Below are 21,612 nucleotides of genomic sequence, written 5' to 3'. Positions count from 1 at the left end.
TGAGTCATCTTCTCCCCCAACTCAGCCAGTGAGTCAGGTCCACTTGCCCGTGCAGCCCAATCTCAGAAAAGAATAGAGAGAACAACATCCCTTGGCATTCGTGCAAGGGACGACCTATCCTGGACCCACAACACCTCCTCATTAGTCAGCACCTACCCCATCTTACCAACATTTTACAGTCCTGTCCAGCTTGATCATTGTGTGGGACTGGAAGTCAAATACCTAAGAAGATCCCTGGGGTCTCCCTTTCCCATACCGACCACATTCATTGGGAGTGTTGCTTAAGTGGAACACGATTTCCATCCAGGACACAGTACTTTCAACCAACTACTACTGAGAAGGAGACACAGCTCAAAACAGGAACTGCCAGGCTGGGGATAGAGTCGTATTCACCATCTGTTTTGCAATATCTTCCAATATAGAATGTACAACTTCAATCCCCACTGCTGTCTTCTGTTAGACTGGAGAAGAAATATATTTTGCACTCTGAGAAGTTTGACTTGCTTGAGGCTTATCTTTCATAATACTAGCTGCAGCCATTAAATTGCTTGTTCTTCATTTTGCAAAAAAAATAGGACTTTCTTCTTTTACCTCTTCACCTGCAACTTCTCCCGACCTGGCCACTCGCTACGGGTCTGGACCACTGTCCACGTCCAGCCTCTACGTCTCTCTCTCTCTCTCCCCCCCTCATACAGCCCCTCCCCCCCATACGGCCCCTCCCCCCCCATACTCTCCCTCCCCCCCCATACTCTCCCTCCCCCCCATCCTCTCTCCCTCCCCCCCCATCCTCTCTCCCTCCCCCCCCATCCTCTCTCCCTCCCCCCCATCCTCTCTCCCTCCCCCCCATCCTCTCTCCTCCCCCCCATCCTCTCTCCCTCCCCCCATCCTCTCTCTCTCCCCCCCATCCTCTCTCTCTCCCCCCCATCCTCACTCTCTCCCCCCCCATCCTCTCTCTCTCTCCCCCCATCCTCTCTCTCTCCCCCTCCATCCTCTCTCTCTCCCCCTCCATCCTCTCTCTCTCCCCCTCCATCCTCTCTCTCTCCCCCTCCATCCTCTCTCTCTCCCCCTCCATCCTCTCTCACTCCCCCTCCATCCTCTCTCTCTCCCCCTCCATCCTCTCTCTCTCCCCCCATCCTCTCACTCTCCCCCTCCATCCTCTCTCTCTCCCCCATCCATCCTCTCTCTCCCCCTCCATCCTCTCTCTCTCCCCCCTCCATCCTCTCTCTCTCCCCTCCATCCTCTCTCTCCCCCTCCATCCTCTCTCTCTCCCCCTCCATCCTCTCTCTCCCCCTCCATCTCTCTCTCTCCCCCTCCATCCTCTCTCTCTCCCCCTCCACCCTCTCTCTCTCCCCCTCTATCCTCTCTCTCTCCCCCTCTATCCTCTCTCTCTCCCCCTCTATCCACTCTCTCTCCCCCTCTATCCTCTCTCTCTCCCCCTCTATCCTCTCTCTCTCCCCCTCTATCCTCTCTCTCTCCCCTCTATCCTCACTCTCTCCCCCTCTAACCCTCTCTCTCCCCCTCTATCCTCTCTCTCTCCCCCTCTATCCTCTCTCTCTCCCCCTCTATACTCTCTCTCTCTCCCTCTATACTCTCACCTCTCTCTCCCCCTCTATACTCTCTCTCTCTCCCCCTCTATACTCTCTCTCTCTACCCCTCTATCCTCTCTCTCTCTCCCCCTCTATACTCTCTCTCTCTCCCCCTCTATACTCTCTCTCTCTCCCCCTCTATACTCTCTCTCTCTCCCCCTCTATACTCTCTCTCTCTCCCCCTCTATACTCTCTCTCTCTCCCCCTCTATACTCTCTCTCTCTCCCCCTCTATACTCTCTCTCTCTCCCCCTCTATACTCTCTCTCTCTCCCCCCTCTATACTCTCTCTCTCCCCTCTATACTCTCTCTTCTCTCCCCCTCTATACTCTCTCTCTCTCCCCCTCTATACTCTCTCTCTCTCCCCCTCTATACTCTCTCTCTTCCCCCTCTATACTCTCTCTCTCTCCCCCTCTATACTCTCTCTCTCTCCCCCCTCTATACTCTCTCTCTCTCCCCCTCTATACTCTCTCTCTCTCCCCCTCTATACTCTCTCTCTCTTCCCCTCTATACTCTCTCTCTCCCCCTCTATACTCCCTCTCTCTCCCCCTCTATACTCTCTCTCTCTCTCTCCCCTCTATGCTCTCTCTCTCTCCCCCTCTATAGCTCTCTCTCTCTCCCCCTCTATGCTCTCTCTCTCTCCCCCTCTATGCTCTCTCTCTCCCCCTCTATGCTCTCTCTCTCCCCTCTATGCTCTCTCTCTCCCCCTCTATACTCTCTCTCTCTCCCCCTCTATACTCTCTCTCTCTCTCCCTCCTCTATACTCTCTCTCTCTCCCCCTCTATACTCTCTCTCTCCCCCTCTATACTCTCTCTCTCTCCCCCTCTATACTCTCTCTCTCTCCCCTCTATACTCTCTCTCTCTCTCCCCCTCTATACTCTCTCTCTCTCCCCCTCTATGCTCTCTCTCTCTCCCCCTCTATACTCTCTCTCTCTCCCCTCTATACTCTCTCTCTCTCCCCCTCTATACTCTCTCTCTCTCCCCCTCTATACTCTCTCTCTCTCCCCCTCTATACTCTCTCTCTCTCCCCCCTCTATACTCTCTCTCTCCCCCTCTATACTCTCTCTCTCTCCCCCTCTATACTCTCTCTCTCTCCCCCTCTATACTCTCTCTCTCTCCCCCTCTATACTCTCTCTCTCTCCCCCTCTATACTCTCTCTCTCTCCCCCTCTATACTCTCTCTCTCTCCCCCTCTATACTCTCTCTCTCCCCCTCTATACTCTCTCTCTCTCCCCCTCTATACTCTCTCTCTCTCCCCCTCTATACTCTCTCTCTCTCACCCCTCTATACTCTCTCTCTCTCCCCCTCTATACTCTCTCTCTCTCTCCCCCTCTATACTCTCTCTCTCTCTCCCCCTCTATACTCTCTCTCCCCCCAATGTCTCTCTTTCTCCTCCCCCCACCCTCTTCCTTTTCATTCTGAGTTATCACCACCCCCAGTCTCTTCTCAGCCTCATTCTTTTCTATCCTCCCACCTATATTCATCTGTGGCGTCTTAGCTGTTAGTCTGGGCTCCCCCTCTCCTCCCTCCCACCACTTTTAAAATTCTCCATTTACCCCTTTTTCCATCTCTTTCCCTGCCTCCTTCCCTCTCCATTCAGAAAGCGACCTCTTCCCCTGATTGTTCCTCTCTACCCTCCACGTATTCCAACGTCTTCCCCCTGCCCCTTCCTCCCCCCTCTCATCCTTCTCTTACCTCCTTTATGTTCAGGCACCTGTCTGCTTTTTTTTTAAACTTGTACTTTGATGAAAAATTCAGTCTCAACCCATTGGTTGCCTGTTACTTCCTATGGGCACTGTTTGACCTGCTGAGTTTCTCCAGCACCTTTGTGCATAAGACTTTGTTTAGCTAGCATCCGGAGTCCGCACAGAGCAAGCAAATGCCATTTGAAAAGGGCACTGGCAAAAGCTGCTTTCACTTACAGGCCATTTGGCTGCAATAAGAATAGCTTTTGTCTTTTCCGAAGTCTGCCGGTGGTGCTGCACCAGTATTTGCCATCTTCCCGTCCTTCGGTGGTGCAGGAGTGAAGGTTTTCCCCATGAACGTGAAAGGAAACACACAGGGCTCTCCGTTGGAATTGCCCCCATAGGTCTGTGTGGCTGTTCAATGCAAAGCAACAACAGGATCTTACAGCTCTGTTCACAATCCCAGAACATTCTAAAAAGCCCTTCGCAACCAAAGAGATTAACGCCGACTTCTCTGGATTCAGTTAACCCTCCCTCTTTCTCTATCGCCTTTTCACCCAGCTCTCTCCTCCCCTTACTCCTTGGTCTCTTTTCGTAGAGCCAAAATCAATTCTCACCTCTCCTCTAACATATCCAATTCATGCCTTTTGTTGGTCTGCATTCCCCCCAAACCCCACCAGTCTTCATTCTGATGCTTTCCTGGTTTTTTCTTAGCCCCAAAATATTGGTCAATATATCTTGATCCTCCTACAGATGTTATGAGACCAGCTGAGTTCCTTCTGGCATTTCTGTGTGTGTTTTAGTACGATCGCAGTCAGAATGGCAGCCACCGCGTTAACATGGAAAACACTTAGATCGGAAGATTTTGAGCCTCCAGGCTCAGGGCAACTATGGGCCAAGACCTCTGCTCTGAATGAGAGTCCCAGATAATGCTACCACTCTCTCTCTCTCTGTGCACTGCACCTCCAAGTCAACTCAGACTTTAGTGCCTGCTCTGCAGAGCGGGATGACCTGATACCCTTCTGAACCTGGCTGAGTCCTTCCTATGGGTTGCATTGAAGAAAGATTCAGGGGCAAAAGCAAAATGCAGGACAGCCTCCTTTTCCATTGAGGTGGCAGGGGGGAAATCATGTGAATGGGATGACAGCAAACAAATCTGACAGCTTCTCAATTTCTCTGTCTGGATTAAACTCCCACATGAATGCACAGCGAGGGAAGTATGCTTGAATGTGTGACAGATCCACTACTGGAAAAGGGGGATGAATAACTCCAATATTACTTATGCATTTGCACCTTGTGGACACAGATGAGGTGCACCTGGATGTTTTTTTTTAATTTAGAGATACTGTTGCAGCTCTAAAAACCTCTGGTGAGACCACACTTAGTGTATGGCATTCAGTTCTAATCACCTCATTACAGGAAGGATGTGGAAGCTATGGAGAGAGTGTAGGGGAGATTTACTATGAATGTTGCCCGGTTTGGGGAACAAGTCTAATGAGGGCAAGGTGAGCAGAGCTGGGACTTTTTGTCTTTGGTGTGAAGAAGAATGAGGCGATCACACCGGACTGGTGCCAGGCTTGCACAAAGAGCAATGCTCGTGAGTCATAACATGAAGAGCTTCTCCTGACCACATGCCTTGGAATGCCCACGAACATCCCCTGATCGTAGGCCAGGATGTTTGGTTGCTCAAATTCATGACTGATGGAATTTTCATGAGACAATGACCTGTTTCTTTCCCATGTTGAGAATTTCCTTGGAAACAGACTCTTTCCTCCCCCCCCCCCCCACCAAGTCTGTGCGTCACCACAGCAGTGATTCCCACCACCACCACCCCTCCTCCCGCAGCCCCTGACTGCCTCACCCACAAACCACCCCCCCCCCCCCCCCATTCCCCTTAACTCTCAGAATGATTGAGGCTCTGTTCTGTGTATTGAGTCTAAGGTTTGTAACACAGCAAGGCTTTGTCATAGAGCAGTACAGCCTCCCTCCATCCCACATCTCTACTGACCTTCTTGGACATCTATATTCATTTCATTTGCCCACATTAGACCCACAATTTTTCTATTCCAATGTCTGTCTATGTGCCTCTTAAACCTAGTACGTCAACCCAATTCCACCTGTGCATTCCTGATATACCACACTGCAAAATATCTTCTCTTTATATTTCATGTAAAACACAAAACCCCTTGATTTTGATACACCCACATCCCCATAAAACTACATCTGGAGTACTGCATGCAGCTTTGGTCTCCGTATCTGAGGAAGGACATCCTCGCCATGGAGGGGGTGCAGAGAATATTCACTAGACTGATACCAAGGATGGAAGGACTTGCCGATGAAGAAAGGTTGGATAGACTAGGCTTGTATTCTCTGGAATTTAGAAGATTGAGGGGGGATCTTATAGAAACATATAAAATTCATAAGGGTTTAGACAGATTAGATGCAGGTAGGTTGTTTCCAATAGTGTGGAAAAAACAGAACCAGGGGGTCACAGTTTAAGGATAAGGGGGAAGGTTTTTAGGACTGAGATGAGGGAAAACTTGTCAATATTTAAGAGTAGATTAGATTTGGCACTTGTGGCTAAGGGGATCAAGGGATAATGGGGAGAAGGCAGAAACTGGGTACTGGTCAGCCATGATCATATTGAATGGCAGTGTAGGCTTGAAAGGCCAAATAGCCTAATCTTGCACCTATTTTTTGATGTTTCTATTCTATGTTCTAAAGGATTCAGACCATCTGCCTTAGCTATGCCTCTCTTGGTTCTACATCAGTTCAATAGGTTACCCCTTTTGCCTTCTTCACTCCAATCTAACCCTAACCCAATCACTCCCCACAAATGAAGCCCTCCAGCCCAGGCGCCCTCTGGTAAGAGCGAACCATTTTAGGGGCCACCTGAGGCAGTTGGTGACCCACTGAGAAGGCGCTGATACTTACACAGTTCCTGGCAGCTTACTCCATTACCCAGGCAGGTGCACACCATGCGGGTATTGCCCTGCATTTTGATCCATTGCATTCCATCAGAGTACAAAATGTCTCCATTGCTCACACACTGGGACTTGTAGACCACCGGGTAAGCCTGATGTGTTCTCGCAGCATCAACATCTAGAAAAGAAAATTTACATTTAGACATACCCTTCTGGCCCACATGCTACCCAATAACACCCCACTGACCTACAACCCGCCCCCCCCCCCCATATATTTTAAAGGGTAGGAGGAAACTGGAATCCCCTGAGGGAACCCAAATAGACACTGGGAGAACGTACAGACTCCCTATGGCAGCGTGGGATTCAAACCCGGGTCACCAGCATTGCGCTGAAAGAAATGAAGCACTAATACCAGAAGAGAACAAAATGCTCCAGTTCTGAACAGTCAAACAAGGTCATATTTCAATGTGACACAGCAGGTATTTCAGAAGTGACTCCCAAAAATCTGCAGACCATGGTTGAAGTAAAAACACACAGTGCTGGAGAAGCTCAGCAAGTCAAACATGTAGTAAAGGTAGATACACAACTGACGTTTCGGGCCCTTCATCAAGGTACGAGAGAATGTTGGCAGGCGACTGAATAAAAGGGGTGGTGGCAAAGGCAGAGATGATAGGGGGAGAGAGGGGACAGAGCAATGAGGGGGAGGAGGGATGGCTGGGTGGGTAAGAGGAGAACGAGAATTCAGTGTGCCCCCCCTCTGCCCCAGCAGCCCGGCTGGGACACCGTGCCCCCCCCCCACCCCAGCAGCCCGGCTGGGACACCATGTGTGCCCCCCCTCTGCCCCAGCAGCCCGGCTGGGACACCGTGTGCCCCCCCTCTGCCCCAGCAGCCCGGCTGGGACACCGTGTGCCCCCCCTGCCCCAGCAGCCCGGCTGGGACACCATGTGTGCCCCCCTCTGCCCCAGCAGCCCGGCTGGGACACCATGTGCCCCCCCTCTGCCCCAGCAGCACGGCTGAGTCACCATGTGCCCCCCCTCTGCCCCAGCAGCCTGGCTGGGTCACCGTGTGCCCCCTCTGCCCCAGCAGCCCAGCTGGGACTCACCTAGAGTGGATCCACTGCCTGCTGACACGGAACTTTGCAGGCTTGCGCCACTTAGCTCTGGGATCTACCCCCTTTCGAGGATGAATAATTTCCCCTGCCTTATACTCTCGGGACTGGCCTTTGAATAAGAATGCACTTACTAGTACAGCGTGTTAGCTGTCTAGTCCAATGCCCTTGCGCCTTGCTCTTACTAGACGAAGAGACTGCACTGCACACTCACCGACAATTGACATCACTGAAGTCCGCCGTTCACATTCCCACTGTCCACGACCTTTACCGAAGCAGGTGCAGTTAAGTAGATGCCCCCACCGGTCCCTTTTCGTCCAACTGTCACCAATTCTGTAGGACATCCGGGTTTCCTGGTCATTGCAGTGGTCTGCAAACATTTAAGGGGGGAAGGAAATCACTGTAACTCCCTTCACTGAAATCGACACTTGGCCAACCACTTGCATTGCTCATTTTGGTACCGCCACAGAACAGGCCAAACTTTAGGCTGAGCTACAGAGCGAGAAGGTCAAGGCCAAAGCAATGAGGTGCTCTGGAAGGAAACTCATTGCCTGAAAACCACGTGTGCATCCAAAATCTGATTCTCAGGGGAAAAGAACGGAGGGGTGGAAGTTGCAGTGAAAAGTGGGGCTCATTTGGAATGTGGCCCAACACCGAGTGGATGTGTGGGTGGGGGGGTGAAGACTGATCATTTGAGATTGAATAAGTGATGTTATTCTGCACCCGTAGAATCATCCTTGCTTACTGCGGTAAAAATGCAGATGTTCAAAAGAGCTCACACATTCTAACAATGGAAAAAAAACAATAAGGTTATACCCTCCTTCGCTCTCTGGAGAGAATGGAGAGGACCACTCACCCCCATCCAGGGCACGTGCACCTGATCTCCATGCTCTTTAGATATCCTGGGGGCAAAATTAATAACACTGTACAACGAAGATCTAATTTCCTGAACACTTTTGGGTGCATTATATGGATTTTGGCCTGTTGATCATAAAAATCACTTTAATATTTTCCTACCACCTACCACTTTTTAAAGATAGAGCCTATTTTTGTGATTTCCTGTCATATTTCAAGCTAGCAAAACAGAATAGGAGCAGGAGTGGGCCATCTGGCCTGCTCTGCCATTCAATATGATCGTGGCTGATCTGATAATAGGTCCATCTCCACCTACCTGCCTTTTCCCCCATTTCCCTTAAATCCTTTTTAAACATGTAAAATATCTATCTAAATGAACCTTAAGTTCAATGAAGTAGCCTCAACCACTTCCCTGGGCGGAGAAATGCAACATTTTCTGCATTCGCAATAGGACTTCTTCCCTGCTGATCTTGGTGATGTTTTCACATCGCAGCCGAGCGATGACCCTACTGTGAAATTTCATGGGAATTCAGGACCTACCGAGTCATTCACACTGTGATCCAAATGCCCGGGAATTTGCCCTCCCTGGCAATTTGGAAGGGGAGGGGGTCCCTGCCCCCAACCGATGAATTGTAACGCATTTCACAAGAGTAAAAGATCATCCCCACTACCCCATCCCTCGCCCCCTCCCCGGCTGCCCAACCCTCCTTCCAGCACGTCGCGATGATGGCACAAAACAGGATGAATGGCCGACTTTGTTGCCCATCATCCCTTGCGCAGCTGGAACCACCCTGGGAAATCCAACCACGCAAAAGATCGTGGTTAATGAGGACGGCCATTCATCCCACATTGCGCAACAGGCTGAAGCGGCCCGCTGCTGTCAGAAGGTATGAACCTTTTAATCGCTTAAGTGATGCAGCATGCAAGCACCAACTTCACGAGGCTTCCCCTGCTTGGCCATTTGCCCTTTCACGCTACAGGGTGGTCCGGGAAAATACCCCAGGGCCGCAGCCCTACCTCGTAAGTAGGGCTGCGGACCCATTTAAAATTCTTGGGCCAACCTTTTCACACCACAGGTTCACAGGAAAATTTCCCAGGAATCTTCATTTTTACACTGTGGGTAAAGGCCCACCAACTAACACGGTGAGAGGTTTCACCAGGACGTTGCCACCATGGAAAAATTGGTATCAGGGCAACTGGAATCCACCATTGCCAGCCAACTATTGTTGGACACTGACACGAGAGGCATCAGATGCTGAGTACAAACGAAAAGGAGTTGCAAAAGAATTTTCGGTCAATTGAACTAATGTGTCATGCTAAATTCAATAAAATTTAATTTAATATTTCTCCATCTTCCTACGTGATCAGCTTGACATAATCCCCAATTTTTTTTTCAAGAAGCAAACCTTTTGAAAAAATTTGTTGTCCAGTGTAATTAACATCTTCCTTCACTTCACTCAGCCCTTTGGATGAGCAGATTTCAATTTGCGGAGCGTCGTGAGGCAAATCCCCCCTCAGTGACCCCTCGTGAGGGCACAGCCTCTTGTTGTGGAAGCCTTCGGCAGGGGAAATGGCTTCCTGTTGTCGAACCCATCAGCTCCTTTCATTGTCTTGATTATACAAGTCTGCGGTCACCCAGTGAGGCGGGGTGGGGGGGGGGGTGGGGTGTGGGGGGTTGGTCAGGTACTCAGAGGATCTCCTCATAGAGCTGCCGATGCTGGGCCTGGCCGAGACGGCTATCCATGAGGGTGTGAGGTGAGTGGACTGCCTGCCCCTCTTTTGACAGGGCCCATGCAGTGTTGGAGCAGTGTCTGAGGGGATGGTGGCTAGTTCCATGAATAGTTTCCCCCCCCCCCAAGAGATCGAGAGCAACTTAGACTGTAATAACAGAATTCGAATTTGAAAATGTAGTGAGTTAGTGCTTCTTGTGAATTTCCAATGACATTAACGTTGGTTTTAGATGTGAACTTCGTGACTCGTACTTGGTGTTTTGAGTCTGCACTCAGCAGATTTGAGTAGATGTTTAATGTCTAATCGAAAAACACGGCAGCCAAGAGGTAAACCTACTCCGTGAACTGCAAGTGATGCGTCCTTGTCCTTCCCCCAGGCAGGTGCACTCGATCATCATCCAACCTTGGTACGGCCTTTCCCAGATCTCTCCAACAATGTGGGTAGTCCTAGCCACGTTGTCGTAGCATCTCTCCGCTGCAAGGGCACAAACGCAGGCTCAGAATGACGCAGGCAGGAGTCCACGCCAACCACCCACCCATACCATTTAAATTCTTCCGTCAACTTCCTCCCTCCCCACCCCCGCCGACTGTGCTGCATATTCGCACAGTACATGTCCTGCAGAGAGCGGCCATTTGGGCCATCGAGCCCATGCCAGCTCCAACAGCAGTCTCATTTGTTCTTTCAGCTCATCCCACTCTGCTACTCCCACTCGCTTGCACACTAGGGGCAACTTGCAGCACACAATTAACCCCTTCCCTCCCTGCCACCCCGACTCGCACTCCTGCAAGGAAAATCACGCACTCTTAGGTGTGATCGTGCAAACATCACACAGGCAGCACTGCAGGTAGGAGAAAAATCAAACCCAGGTCGCTGGGAGGCAGCGGCTTGACAGTGTGGAGGGCTGGGAATTGGCAGCATGGGTTAACTCCCCGTGAATGAAACACGAAAGTTGGCAGACGTTGTAATTGAAGTAATGACACACAGAAATTGTTGGAGGAACTCAACGATAGTCTTGCAGCCTCCATTGGAGGTAAAGATACATTACCGAGATTTCGAGCCTGAGCTGGGAGGGGTGGGGGGGGATTAATTGGATAAGTGGAAGGGAGAGAATTGACTTGGTTCTGTGCAGGAGACAGCAGGAAAAAGAAAGGGAAACAGCTTGAGGAAAGAAGACAGGGGAAGGGGGGTGGTTTAATGGAGCTCTATGTTGATACCATCCGGATGGAGGGGTGTTCAGATGCAAAACAAGGTAGTGTTAACGCTCAACATGCCCATGCTTGGGTATTTGGAAGGGGGGGTGGAGGGGAGTCTCTGCCAACAGCTTCACACTTTCCGAAGCTTAACGCCGCCAAGCTGAGCCCAGGAGCATCAGCCAAATGCTTATTTTCGAAAATTCATTGGAGCGGTGTGGGTTTTGCAGCCTGAGCCAGCATTCAATTCCCTGATGAGTGAAGCAAGATAAGTTTGTAGACGCTGCGAATGTAGTTGCGCACATAAAGGAAAAAAAAACAATGCTGGAGGAACTCCAGCCAACTTCCAACCGTAATTGGGACTGAAGCATCTTGGAAAGGACGCAAGTCTGAATTTTGCCGACTATCAAGGTAAGTATGCACATTTACGTGCCTTATAGTTTGTCAAATACACCACGTCAATGTTATACTTTTTTTTTAAAAAAGCATTTTTGGTTGTATGTGGGATGGACTCGTCGAGTAGGTTGCAAGTCGGGGGGGGGGGGGGGGGGGAGGGGGAGTACCTGTATATAGAACCAATGTTTCGGGCCTGAGCCCTTCATCAAGGTGCGAGCTAAAAGCTGAATAAGGCAGCTGGGGGAGGAGGGGTGAAAGGGTAGGACGACAGACCATCAGCCCATGGGACAAAGGAAGAATGCCTTAATGCCATTCTCTACACAATTCAAAGCCTCCCTTACAAGAGGTTGAAGTAGCAGGGGGTTTTCCTCTTTGGAGCGACAAGGGATGAGGTGACTTAGCAGGTAACAAGGGGCTTCGACAGGGTGGACAGCCAGCACCTTTCCCCTGGGGGACGACAATAGCAGAGGAAATCGGATTAAGGTGAGTAGAGGAAACTTTAGGGGAGACATCAGAGGCAAGTTTTTGCTTACGCTGAGAGCGATGGGTGCCTGGGGGCTGGTGGTGGAGGGTGGTACAACAGGAAAATTTGACTTTTCGATAGGCACAAGGATGTGGTAAAAGGATAATGGGTGTGGGATAGGGAAGGATTAGATTGTTATGGAGTAGGTTTCCATAGGTTGGCACAATAACCTGAGCTGCAGGGCCTGTACTGTTCGAAGTTCCATGTTTCACTGGTGAGATAATGGTTTATCACTGCGTCAACAAGCACCAGAAGACTTTCATGTTGCGATCTTGATTCCAACTCACTATCGCTTACCTATTGGCTTGCAGGTCCATTCTCCCTTGCCATTTCCAAGGCAGACGCACTCCAGCATGTGGTCACCCATCTCATGAGGTCTCTGCCAGGTATCGCCAATCTTGTAGGACTGGCCCCCCTCGTGGCAACGGTCTGTCAGGAGGAGAAGCACAATCAGCGTGAAGAAGTGGGCAATGGCGCTCCTGCACACCACAAGCATTCTCTGGGGGCAATGCTCTGGTTGGTCCAGTGGTCAAGGCCTGAAACACCAGTGATTTAATTCTCATGCTATGTTGGACCAGGGTGATGGAGGAGGAACAAGAAGGCGGTGCAATCCCAAGGACTGCGGACAATGTAGGGAGTGAGGGGCAGTTAAATTGGGGATCTGGACACTGCAGGGATTGGGAGGAGGAATTCCACTGCGGACCTGGAGAAACGAGGAGGCAGGCGTGTCCCCGAGAGTGGGAAGCAGAGCCGCAGGAGGAACAAACCTTGGAGAAGCAGGTCACGGGGGTGGGGTGACCACACGAGATGCAAGCATGGTCTTCTCAGAGATGCAGAGGAGTTGTTGGAGATGGAGGAAGGGAACTTACTGTCCATGGAGACCAAGCACAATGATGGACACCCAGATGGGGAAGGAGGAGAGTATTGACACCCAAACCCCAGTGAGAGTAGATCCATTGTAGGGAGAAAATTAGCATTCACTGGAAATAAAACTACCCCAGGGTCCCTTTAATGTTAACTGCCCTCTGAAAGACCGGAATCCCAATTTCCCTGGGACCTTCCCACGATATTAAATGTGTGTCCGTGTTGGCTCAGTTTAAATTATGCTAGTTTTGTGCCTTCAACCAGCCATTCTCAACATGTTTTATGGTTGAGACCCACCTAGGACCCTGCTTAAAGCTTATGACCCACCCCCTACCCCCCTTCCCTGTGAAGCTGTCAAGTTCTGATTTCTTCCGTACTTCTCTCCCACCGACAACACAAAACAAAACCACACACTAATAATATTTATGTTCAGTCAATTAAAATAAAACGAGGCACTTTTTTTTTCTTGAATGCGCTGCAGCCCCTGTTGAGAATGGCTGTCTTAAACCACTGATGCGGTGGTTAGCGGAACACTGTGATGGTGCCGGGTTTGAATGCGGCGCCACCTGTAAGGAATTTGTAGGTTCTCCCCACGCCTGCGGGGATTTCGGCTTCCTTCACCCTTCAAAACGTACAGGGCCTGTTACCAAACTGTATGTATAAATTTAAATTTTTAAGATGCACAGCATCTTGGTGGTAAGAAATGGAGATTTGAAGGGAAGAATCCATTGGATACCTGAACCAGAAATGCAATAAAAGTGGTGAAGTATTTGAACAGCGTGTGGGGCTGTTGTGTAATCACACCCTAAAAAGTCTTCCCATCACATTCATCCTACCATCCAATCCTTCCTTTTCTTACTTGCGATGGTGCAACTGATCCTTCCTCTGCTTGCTCCGATGCAGGTGCAGTCCCAGATCATTCCTTCCTTGGGGCGCTCCCAGGTGTCGCCGACTTGATGCCTGCTCTTAGTGTACTGATCGAAGCACATCTCCTCCACTGCACCAAGCAAGCAAAATACAGTTAGGGTCAGGCAGCTGAACTCACATCCAGAAGTCCTTCCAGACCAATGGCCACTCGAGACATGGAGCTCACTATCCCTACCGGGGTGTGGGGGTAGGCCTGGCACATTCTTAATAAAACCATTGAACTTGACAGCACTCCAAATGGCTATTCTAGTCTGTCCCAAACTATTATTCTACCTCGTTCCACTGACCTGCACCTGGACCATACCCATCCATCCATCCATGTACCTGTCCAAATTTTTCCCCAAATGCCAACATTGAGCCTACATTTACCAATTCAGCTGGCAGCTTGTTCCATACACCACCACTTTCTGTGTGAAGAGGTTCCCCCTAAGCCTTTCCCCTTTCACCCTCAACCCATGTCCTCTGGTTTGTATCTCACCTACCCTCAGTGGAAAAAGCCGACTTGCATTTCTATCCCCCTCGTAATTTTAAATACATCTATCAAATCTCCCCTCATTCTTCTACGTTCCAGGGCATAAAGTCCTAAGCTGTTTAACTTTTCTTTGTAACTCAGTTCCTGAAGTGTCACCACCAACCTTGTAAATCTCCTCTACACTCTTCCAATCTTACTGATATCTTTCCTGTTGTTAGGTGACCAAAACTGCATACAATACTCCAAATTTGGCCTCACCAACTTTACCATAACATCCCAACTCCTATTCCCAATACTTTGATTTATGAAGGCCAATGTGTCAAAACCTCTCTTTACAACCCTATCCACCTGTGAAGCCACTTTCAGGGAATTATGTATCCGTATACCACACTCCTCAGTGCCCTGTTTACCATTTACTATGTTTGACTGACCTTAGTTTTCCCTTCTAAAGTTCAACACCTCATATTTGTCTGCATTAAACTCCATCTGCCATTTTGCAGCCCATTGTTCCAGCTGCTCCCGATCCCTCCGCCCCTTTCACATTTCCCAGTGATCCCAGGATTCGACCGCCAATCGACCTTTAAAGTGGCAAATGTGAACTCAATGCTGGCGTCAAATTATGTCATCTCACACTGGGGATGGCCAGCCTCCACCCCTAGTCTGCAGATGCCAGCATTGAGAGCAGGCAAGTGTAAAGTGGGCAATTGTGTTGCAGGCACTTCCTAATGAAGGTAGAACAGACCAAACGCTAGGGATAAACCCTTACAAGTGTGAAAGTGTTCGGTGTCCTGCTTAGGAGTGGTTTAATGTGAAAGGCCAAACTCCCATTCCTATCCCAGGACACTGAACGGCCAATTTACTGGGATGCAAGTGTGAAAGGGGTTTTTGATGGTCGAGTTCGGTCCCTGAGTTTACTGATCTATAGGGTGACCTCTAGCTGGTTACATTTCAACAGAGGAGGCATTTTGTCCCAGCTGCAGTCAAGTATATTCAGCAATGGATTCAGTCCATCCTTGTGACCCCAAAGACCATTCAGCCCATTGAATATATGCTACAGAGCAATCCCCATCAATACTATTCCCCCTACTTATTTCACCCTCCTCCGATTCTCTCTGGTTTTTCCTTCCACTCACCTACACTGGGGCTAATTTACAGACGCCAATCAACCTTGCCATTCCACCTCCAAGACAAAAGGCAAGGTTGCACATAGGAAAAAGATACAAAACACAGGACTTAGAAGGGGCCGGACTTCAGGAGTCCCCCTGCCTGGACTGGAGTTAGGGTGGGTTGGGTCTCAACTCCACAGCAAAAGTGATACCTCACCAGATGTGCTCCACAATCTAGATGGCACCTTCAATGCGGAAACCGGGAGGAAGTCAGCAGTGAGGACGTGCCTTGGGCACAGTCGTCACGGGATGAGGGAGGGGAAAGAGTCCCCACATAAGACGATCTGGGTTCTGCAGTCCACCTCCCACTGGATTCCCCATCTTTGCTTGAGGTCTCAGAAAGAGCCAGTCCCCCACCATCACATCTCGGGTTGGGAACCACTCTGCCCCAGGCCACAAGAGACCGTAGAGTGTCGCGAACTCAGCCCAGGGCATCACGCAGGCCAACCTTCCCCTCGTCAACTCCCACCTCTCACTGCCTTGGGAAACCCATCGACATATTAAAGGATTCACCCCATCCCGTCCACACCCTCTTCTCCCCCGCTGCAGGCAGGGGATCCATGGGTTTGGGAATGCGCACTCAAAGGCGGGTTCTTTCCTGCTGTTATCAGACTCTTGACTGGCCTTCCCTTTTAGTACATGATGATGCTGTGCACTTTCCTATTTCACACTACACCCAGCTCTTGTGTGACACTATTCCTTGCACTTTTTCAAATATTTTTATTCTTAAACTACCTGTTGCACTACATAGAGGTCAGCTTGCAGGATAGCACGTGAAATAATGCGGAAAATATGCCATTCAATTCTAAACAGAAGGGACCAGACCCACATTGGGGGGAAGTAACTATCGAACAGGTGCGTAGATGGAACAGGGGCCAAGTAGCCTGTTTCCCTCCAACTGGCAAGTTGACATTAACTTGCCTGCGTCTTCTGACCCCCCCCCCGCGACAAAATTACCTGTTCCCAAGCAACTCCTCAGCAGCCCTACAAAATGGTCAGTGTGATAGTACAGATTGTAGTGCAGGATGACTGTGATTGGCTGAGAGTGTAGCCACACCTACTGGCAGGTCTTAAACGGTTGCTCCAAGCCAGACCAGGTCATTCTAGACTGGTCGACCTACATGTGATATGCTCCAGTCTTTTAGTTAATAAAAGCCTTTGGATCAACAAGCCTTTGATTCTTTCGACGCGCTCTACAGTCAGTGACCTCTTCAAGAAAGCAGAGGAGCAAGGAAGGGCCCTGCTGCTAAAAAGGAAAGGCTGGGGTTGCGTGCAGTGCACAAACCTGCTGGGGAAACTCAGCAGGCCAAACAGCATCAAGTAAAGGGTAGACAGACACTTCAGGCCAAAGCCCTTCATTAAAATCAGGCAGGTTCCCAAATAAAAAGGTGGGGGGGTGGGGGGGAGGAGAGGAAGGAGCAGTGGGAGGAGCACAGGCTAACATGGTTAGCGTAGCAGTTAGTGCAATGCTAAGAAAGTGCCAGGGACCTGGGATTCCTCTCACTGTTCCAAAGTAGGTAGGTTGATTGGTGTGCCAGAAGGGCCTGTTACTGTGCTGTACAACTTTAAATATCGACAGGTAAGAGGTCATAGTTAGATACAGGGGTGCAATAGGGCTGAGAGGGCATAGAGGGAAAGGATAGCTACACTGGTGAGAACATTACAAATGGACTGCCATCATCACATGCACCCCTCGATGTGTCTTTGGTCTTAACAAGCACTGGGTGTTGTTTACTCCATCTTCACTTCCCCAGGAGGTGTGGCACCCCTGCCGCCCCATCCCTTCTGAAATTGTAGGTCATAATATTTGATGCCTACTAGGAAAAAAAAGTAATATTTTGGTCCTTGCAAGTTCCCGAGACAGGTTGCAAGGGAGATAAACTATGAAAGCTTTGCTTACCATCAGGTTTGGATTCACAGCTCCAGCCACGACCCGCCCCATGACATGTGCATTGCATAACTCGACCAAGGTAAGTACGTTCCCACTGTTGGTTGATGCGGTAAACCTGCCCATTGTCGTAACAGTTATCTGGACAGAGGGAAAACACACACGGATCAAATCAAACCCTTCCCGCAGGGCTACGCACGCAACGCCTCGCAAGTTTAGGGACGAGTTAGCTCAACGCTGCTACAATGCCAGGTTGGAATCCAGCGCTGTGTGTAAGGATTTGTACATTCACCCGCATCTGCGCGGGGGCTCTAGATTAAAGGGGGTACACGGGCTCATGGGCCAAAAGGGCCTGTAACCGCCCTGTGCGTCAAAATTTATAAAGACTCATTGGGCCAGCCTGTAGCTGAGGTGGGTGAATTGCGTTTTAGCTCGGATCTTTGGCATACGTTTGAAACAAACTGCTAATTTCTGGAGATGCTCGGCTGTTCAGACAGCCGACAAAGGGTTAACTTCCCTTTCACCAGGACAGGCATCCACCGGAGATCTTGACATAAACGCCTGGCCTGCTGCATTTTTTTTCTCTCCAGCATTCTGGTTTATTTCAGATTTCCAGCATCTTCCAGCTTTTGCACTGGCCCATCTGCTCTCTGCACAGATGCTTTCCCGAGCTTGGTGAGAGCGACTTGGCTCTGGCCCAGTACCGTTAACAATCAGTCCAATTTATACTTCAAACTAACTTAAAATGTGGCAGCAATAATGGTCTTAACGTGAGTTCTCAGTCACACAAAGACATAAAATAAAACTGCTTCTCGTCTCAATCACTGCTAAGTGATTCCAGGTTGCTTTCCCTTGCAGATTTACAGTATAATTTTTCTTGTTTATTTCTTTTAGGCAATTCCAGAACAGCTCAGTTCTTTGACCCATCCAATAGTCATAGCCCCAGGCTGCAGACATTACAAGAGATTTACCAAGCTGAAATGGCTTCAGTGGGACTCTACTACCTCAATCTCTGCATGGAGATGCTCGCAGTCCTTGCCTACACTCAGTGAAGGGACTCCCTTTCTCCTATTGTTAGGGGTGCTGGGCAGCCCTCATGGCAGGCAGAAGTTACATTAGGGCAGTGGTTCCCAACCTTTTTCTTCCCACTCACATCCCACTTTAAGTAATCCCTACGCCATTGGTGCTTTGTGATCAGTAAGGGATCATTAAGCAATTAAGGTGGGTGGTGGGTGGGAAGGGATGGTTGAGAATCACTGCTCCAGACCCCATTTGTTACAGAAATATTTGACTGGAGGAAAAATTGTCACTGGCCCATTTCCTTTGGAGTTAGGAAACTATGCACCGAACGAGTCAACTCTGCAAGGGAAAGAGAGCAAACACACTCCCAACTTTCTGTCACTGGAGGAGTTTCCCATGGACATTTCTCAATAAGAATTGAGAATTTCTCAAAAAATTCTCAATAAGAATTTCTCAAAAAATATTGCAGATCCCACTTGCTTGGAATAAACACAATGTGATATAAACATTCAGCAGGCCAGGAAACATCTGTGGGGATGGGGAAGGGGTGGGGAGGGGGGATGGAAGGGGCAGTTGATAATTTTTTGTCAACGCTGTCCTTAAAATGTGTCGTGCAGTCTTTGAAGTATCCTGTTGAAAATCACGGGGTGGGGTCTCCAAAATTGGATTCCAAGAGCAGTCTGATCTCTTCCTTCGCTGGATCTACAACAGGGACGTCGTGATAACCTCCACCCAACCCACTGCGAACACCAATTTCGCCAAAGAACCACTTTCCAGTGGAGTCAGTCAAATGGATCAGCTACAGGGGCAAATTTTAAGGCACTCAAAGTGGGAAGTGGGGGGGGGGGGGGGGGGGTTAAGAAACCAAGACGCATCTTTATTTTAAAAATTTGCTTTAAAAAAAATGCAAAACTAGTTTGTAAAACAGCTTCAAATTAGTGGAAGAAATTAACGAGACTATATGAGAAAGCCTTCTGGAAAGTTTGGACCTCAAAAGTTTCTGGAAGTTTAATGACAAGTTTAAAGCAATTTACAGGATTTTTTTAAGACGAGTTTTGGTACACGAATATTAAAACAGCTATTAAAACAGCTAACTGACTGGAATAATTTATATTTTTAAAACAAAAAAAACGAGCCCTCCAAGCTCGAGTTGTTGCAAGGCTCATACTATGAGTTTGAAAAGACCTCAGGGAGGTCTTCAATACTTACTTTGGCTGTCGCTGCTTCTGTCGTGAGATGGTCTGCGCGCAAGGTTCTGGCCGCCGGCCACACCAAGACCGGCGAGCAGGAGAAACCCACCAAGGGCAGCGCGGTGCATCTTTCTCAGCCCCACCGGAGCTCCGTTAACGATGCAGGGAGACCCTCGTCCGGCACCACGAGTGGAGGTGGCAGGCACTGGCGCATGGAAGGGATGGTCTGCCGGGGCAGAGAGAGAGAGGGCTACGATTCCCCCCAAACAACTCTCCTCTACCTTGCCAGTAACTGAACGAATACTGGTCCCTTCGCCCTCCTTTATAATGTTCTTAGCACGCCAAGCCAGGAAAGAGAGGTGGAGCTTGGGGAAGGGTGGGGGGTGCACATCAGTAATATTTACAAGTCTGCCGCTGACATTACTGCAGGACTGTTACAAAACCTGTGCAGACACTGGTCTGACACCAGGCGTCTCACTTAAAGGGCTTTATAAAAGAAGCAGGAGCATTGTCGCTGGTAAATTGTTTAGAAAAATACTATACAACATAAAGTTAGTTTCCACTCAGTGGTTCCCAAACCTCCTCTTCCTACTCGTATTCCCTGTGCCATCGGTTCTCTGTGATTAGTCAGGGATTGCTTAAGGTGGGATGTGAGTGGGAAGGAAAAGTTTGAAAATCACCGTTTTAATCGTACTTAATGGACTCGTTCTGTGCACGGTTTCAGTACTCCAAACGAAATGGGGCCAATGACCATTTTTCTCAAGCCAAATATTTCAGTAACAATTGGGTCTAGAGCAGTGATTCTCAACCTTCCCTTCCCACCCACATCCCACCTTAAGCAACCCCTGACTAATCGCAGAGCACCAGGGATTAGTTAAAGTGGAAAGAAAAAAAGGTTGAGGACCACTGGCTTGTGAGCAGGTAAAAAAAAACTTTTATGAGCAGCTCAGGGGCCTTCCATTCCCAGGCGTTGCTGAGGTGGGGGCGCTTATTCAACTCTGTCCGGTTGAATATCGGCGGACCCTTCTCGCACAAAAGGGATGCCGTTTTTTTTAATCGGTGCAAAATGCGCCGCAAGTTGTCCCGGAGGGCGTTGGATTTCCGAATGGGGTGCAAGGAGGAGGGGGGTGGTTTGGAGGCGGGAGGGCGGATTGTATCGCAGACCGGGTCTCGGGTTACGGCGAGAAAGTGCGGTTTGAGCGGCTGCGTCTCCCGCGCAGAGGCTGAATCTAGACCCGATCCAATCTTGCTCAGCCTTGAACCCTGTACCAACGCCAAACGAGAACCAAAATCTCTTTTTTTAAAAAAAGACACACTCCATCACATTTGTCTTTTAAAAACACCAGCCAAAAGAAGATTCGGACAATGCGCACCCAGCTTCTTTGATGCAGAATATTATAAAGCAACTGACAGATGAAAACTTTGTGTGTGTGTGAATTCAGAGATACGAACGTGTATTGATTGAGTCCCTTGCAGTGAGAATGCAGCCAATTAGCCCGCAATCAGCAGAACGTCCCGTTTTCCAGCAGAAGGCAAAATTTGAGAGCTATCTCCGAGCTGGGATTGTTTGCAATTGAGTCTGTAATTTATGGTTCTAACGTCAGAGGTTCAGTATGTGGTACAGGGTCCCTTGATAAGAGATGAGGCGCCGTTTATTATCGGCGAGGCGGAGGACTTCATTGCAAAAGTGCCCTTCGAGTGAAAGAACACGCTCCCCAAAAGTCTGGTTACAAATTCAGTCCCTCCAGCCCCCAGCTTCTCGGTCAGAACTACGGGAACCCAACCCCTCCTGAAACGGCAGGAGCAGACCGTGGTTCTTCCCACTTTCAGTAATCCCTCTGCCATCGGTGCTCCGTGATCAGTAAGGGGTTTGCTTAAGGTGATGTGTGGGTTGAGAACCACTGCTCATTGTGTCTGAAAAGACTGGAGAAAAATGGTCATTGGTTCATTTCCTTTGGAGTTACGAAACTAGGCACATAATGAGTCAATGAGGCACGATTAAAACTTTTTGTTTCCACCCACATCCCACCTTAAGCAATCCCTTAAAGGGATCCCTTAAAGTGGTACGTGAGTGGAAAGAAAAAGGTGGA

At 49.4% G+C, this 21,612-nt stretch overlaps 1 protein-coding gene across 1 annotated transcript in view; it reads right to left on the bottom strand.

Moving 5' to 3' along the window:
- The window catches only part of LOC138762437 (fibronectin-like), a 104,303-nt gene extending 84,477 nt beyond the window's left edge, over positions 1–19,826 (bottom strand). The window contains 9 exon segments of the mRNA XM_069936194.1: positions 3,506–3,608; positions 3,611–3,682; positions 6,203–6,370; positions 7,515–7,670; positions 10,223–10,360; positions 12,293–12,424; positions 13,719–13,856; positions 17,325–17,453; positions 19,542–19,826. Of these exon segments, the coding sequence (XP_069792295.1) occupies positions 3,506–3,608; positions 3,611–3,682; positions 6,203–6,370; positions 7,515–7,670; positions 10,223–10,360; positions 12,293–12,424; positions 13,719–13,856; positions 17,325–17,453; positions 19,542–19,650 (1,145 nt within the window). The 5' untranslated portion in view covers positions 19,651–19,826.
- Between the last annotated feature and the right edge of the window lie 1,786 nt (positions 19,827–21,612).

The sequence above is a fragment of the Narcine bancroftii genome, chromosome 4, assembly GCF_036971445.1.
Source record: "Narcine bancroftii isolate sNarBan1 chromosome 4, sNarBan1.hap1, whole genome shotgun sequence".
NCBI classification, from domain to species: Eukaryota; Metazoa; Chordata; class Chondrichthyes; order Torpediniformes; family Narcinidae; genus Narcine; species Narcine bancroftii.
Note: the sequence above shows the minus strand (reverse complement) of the source record. Positions and strands in the feature narration are given on the sequence as shown.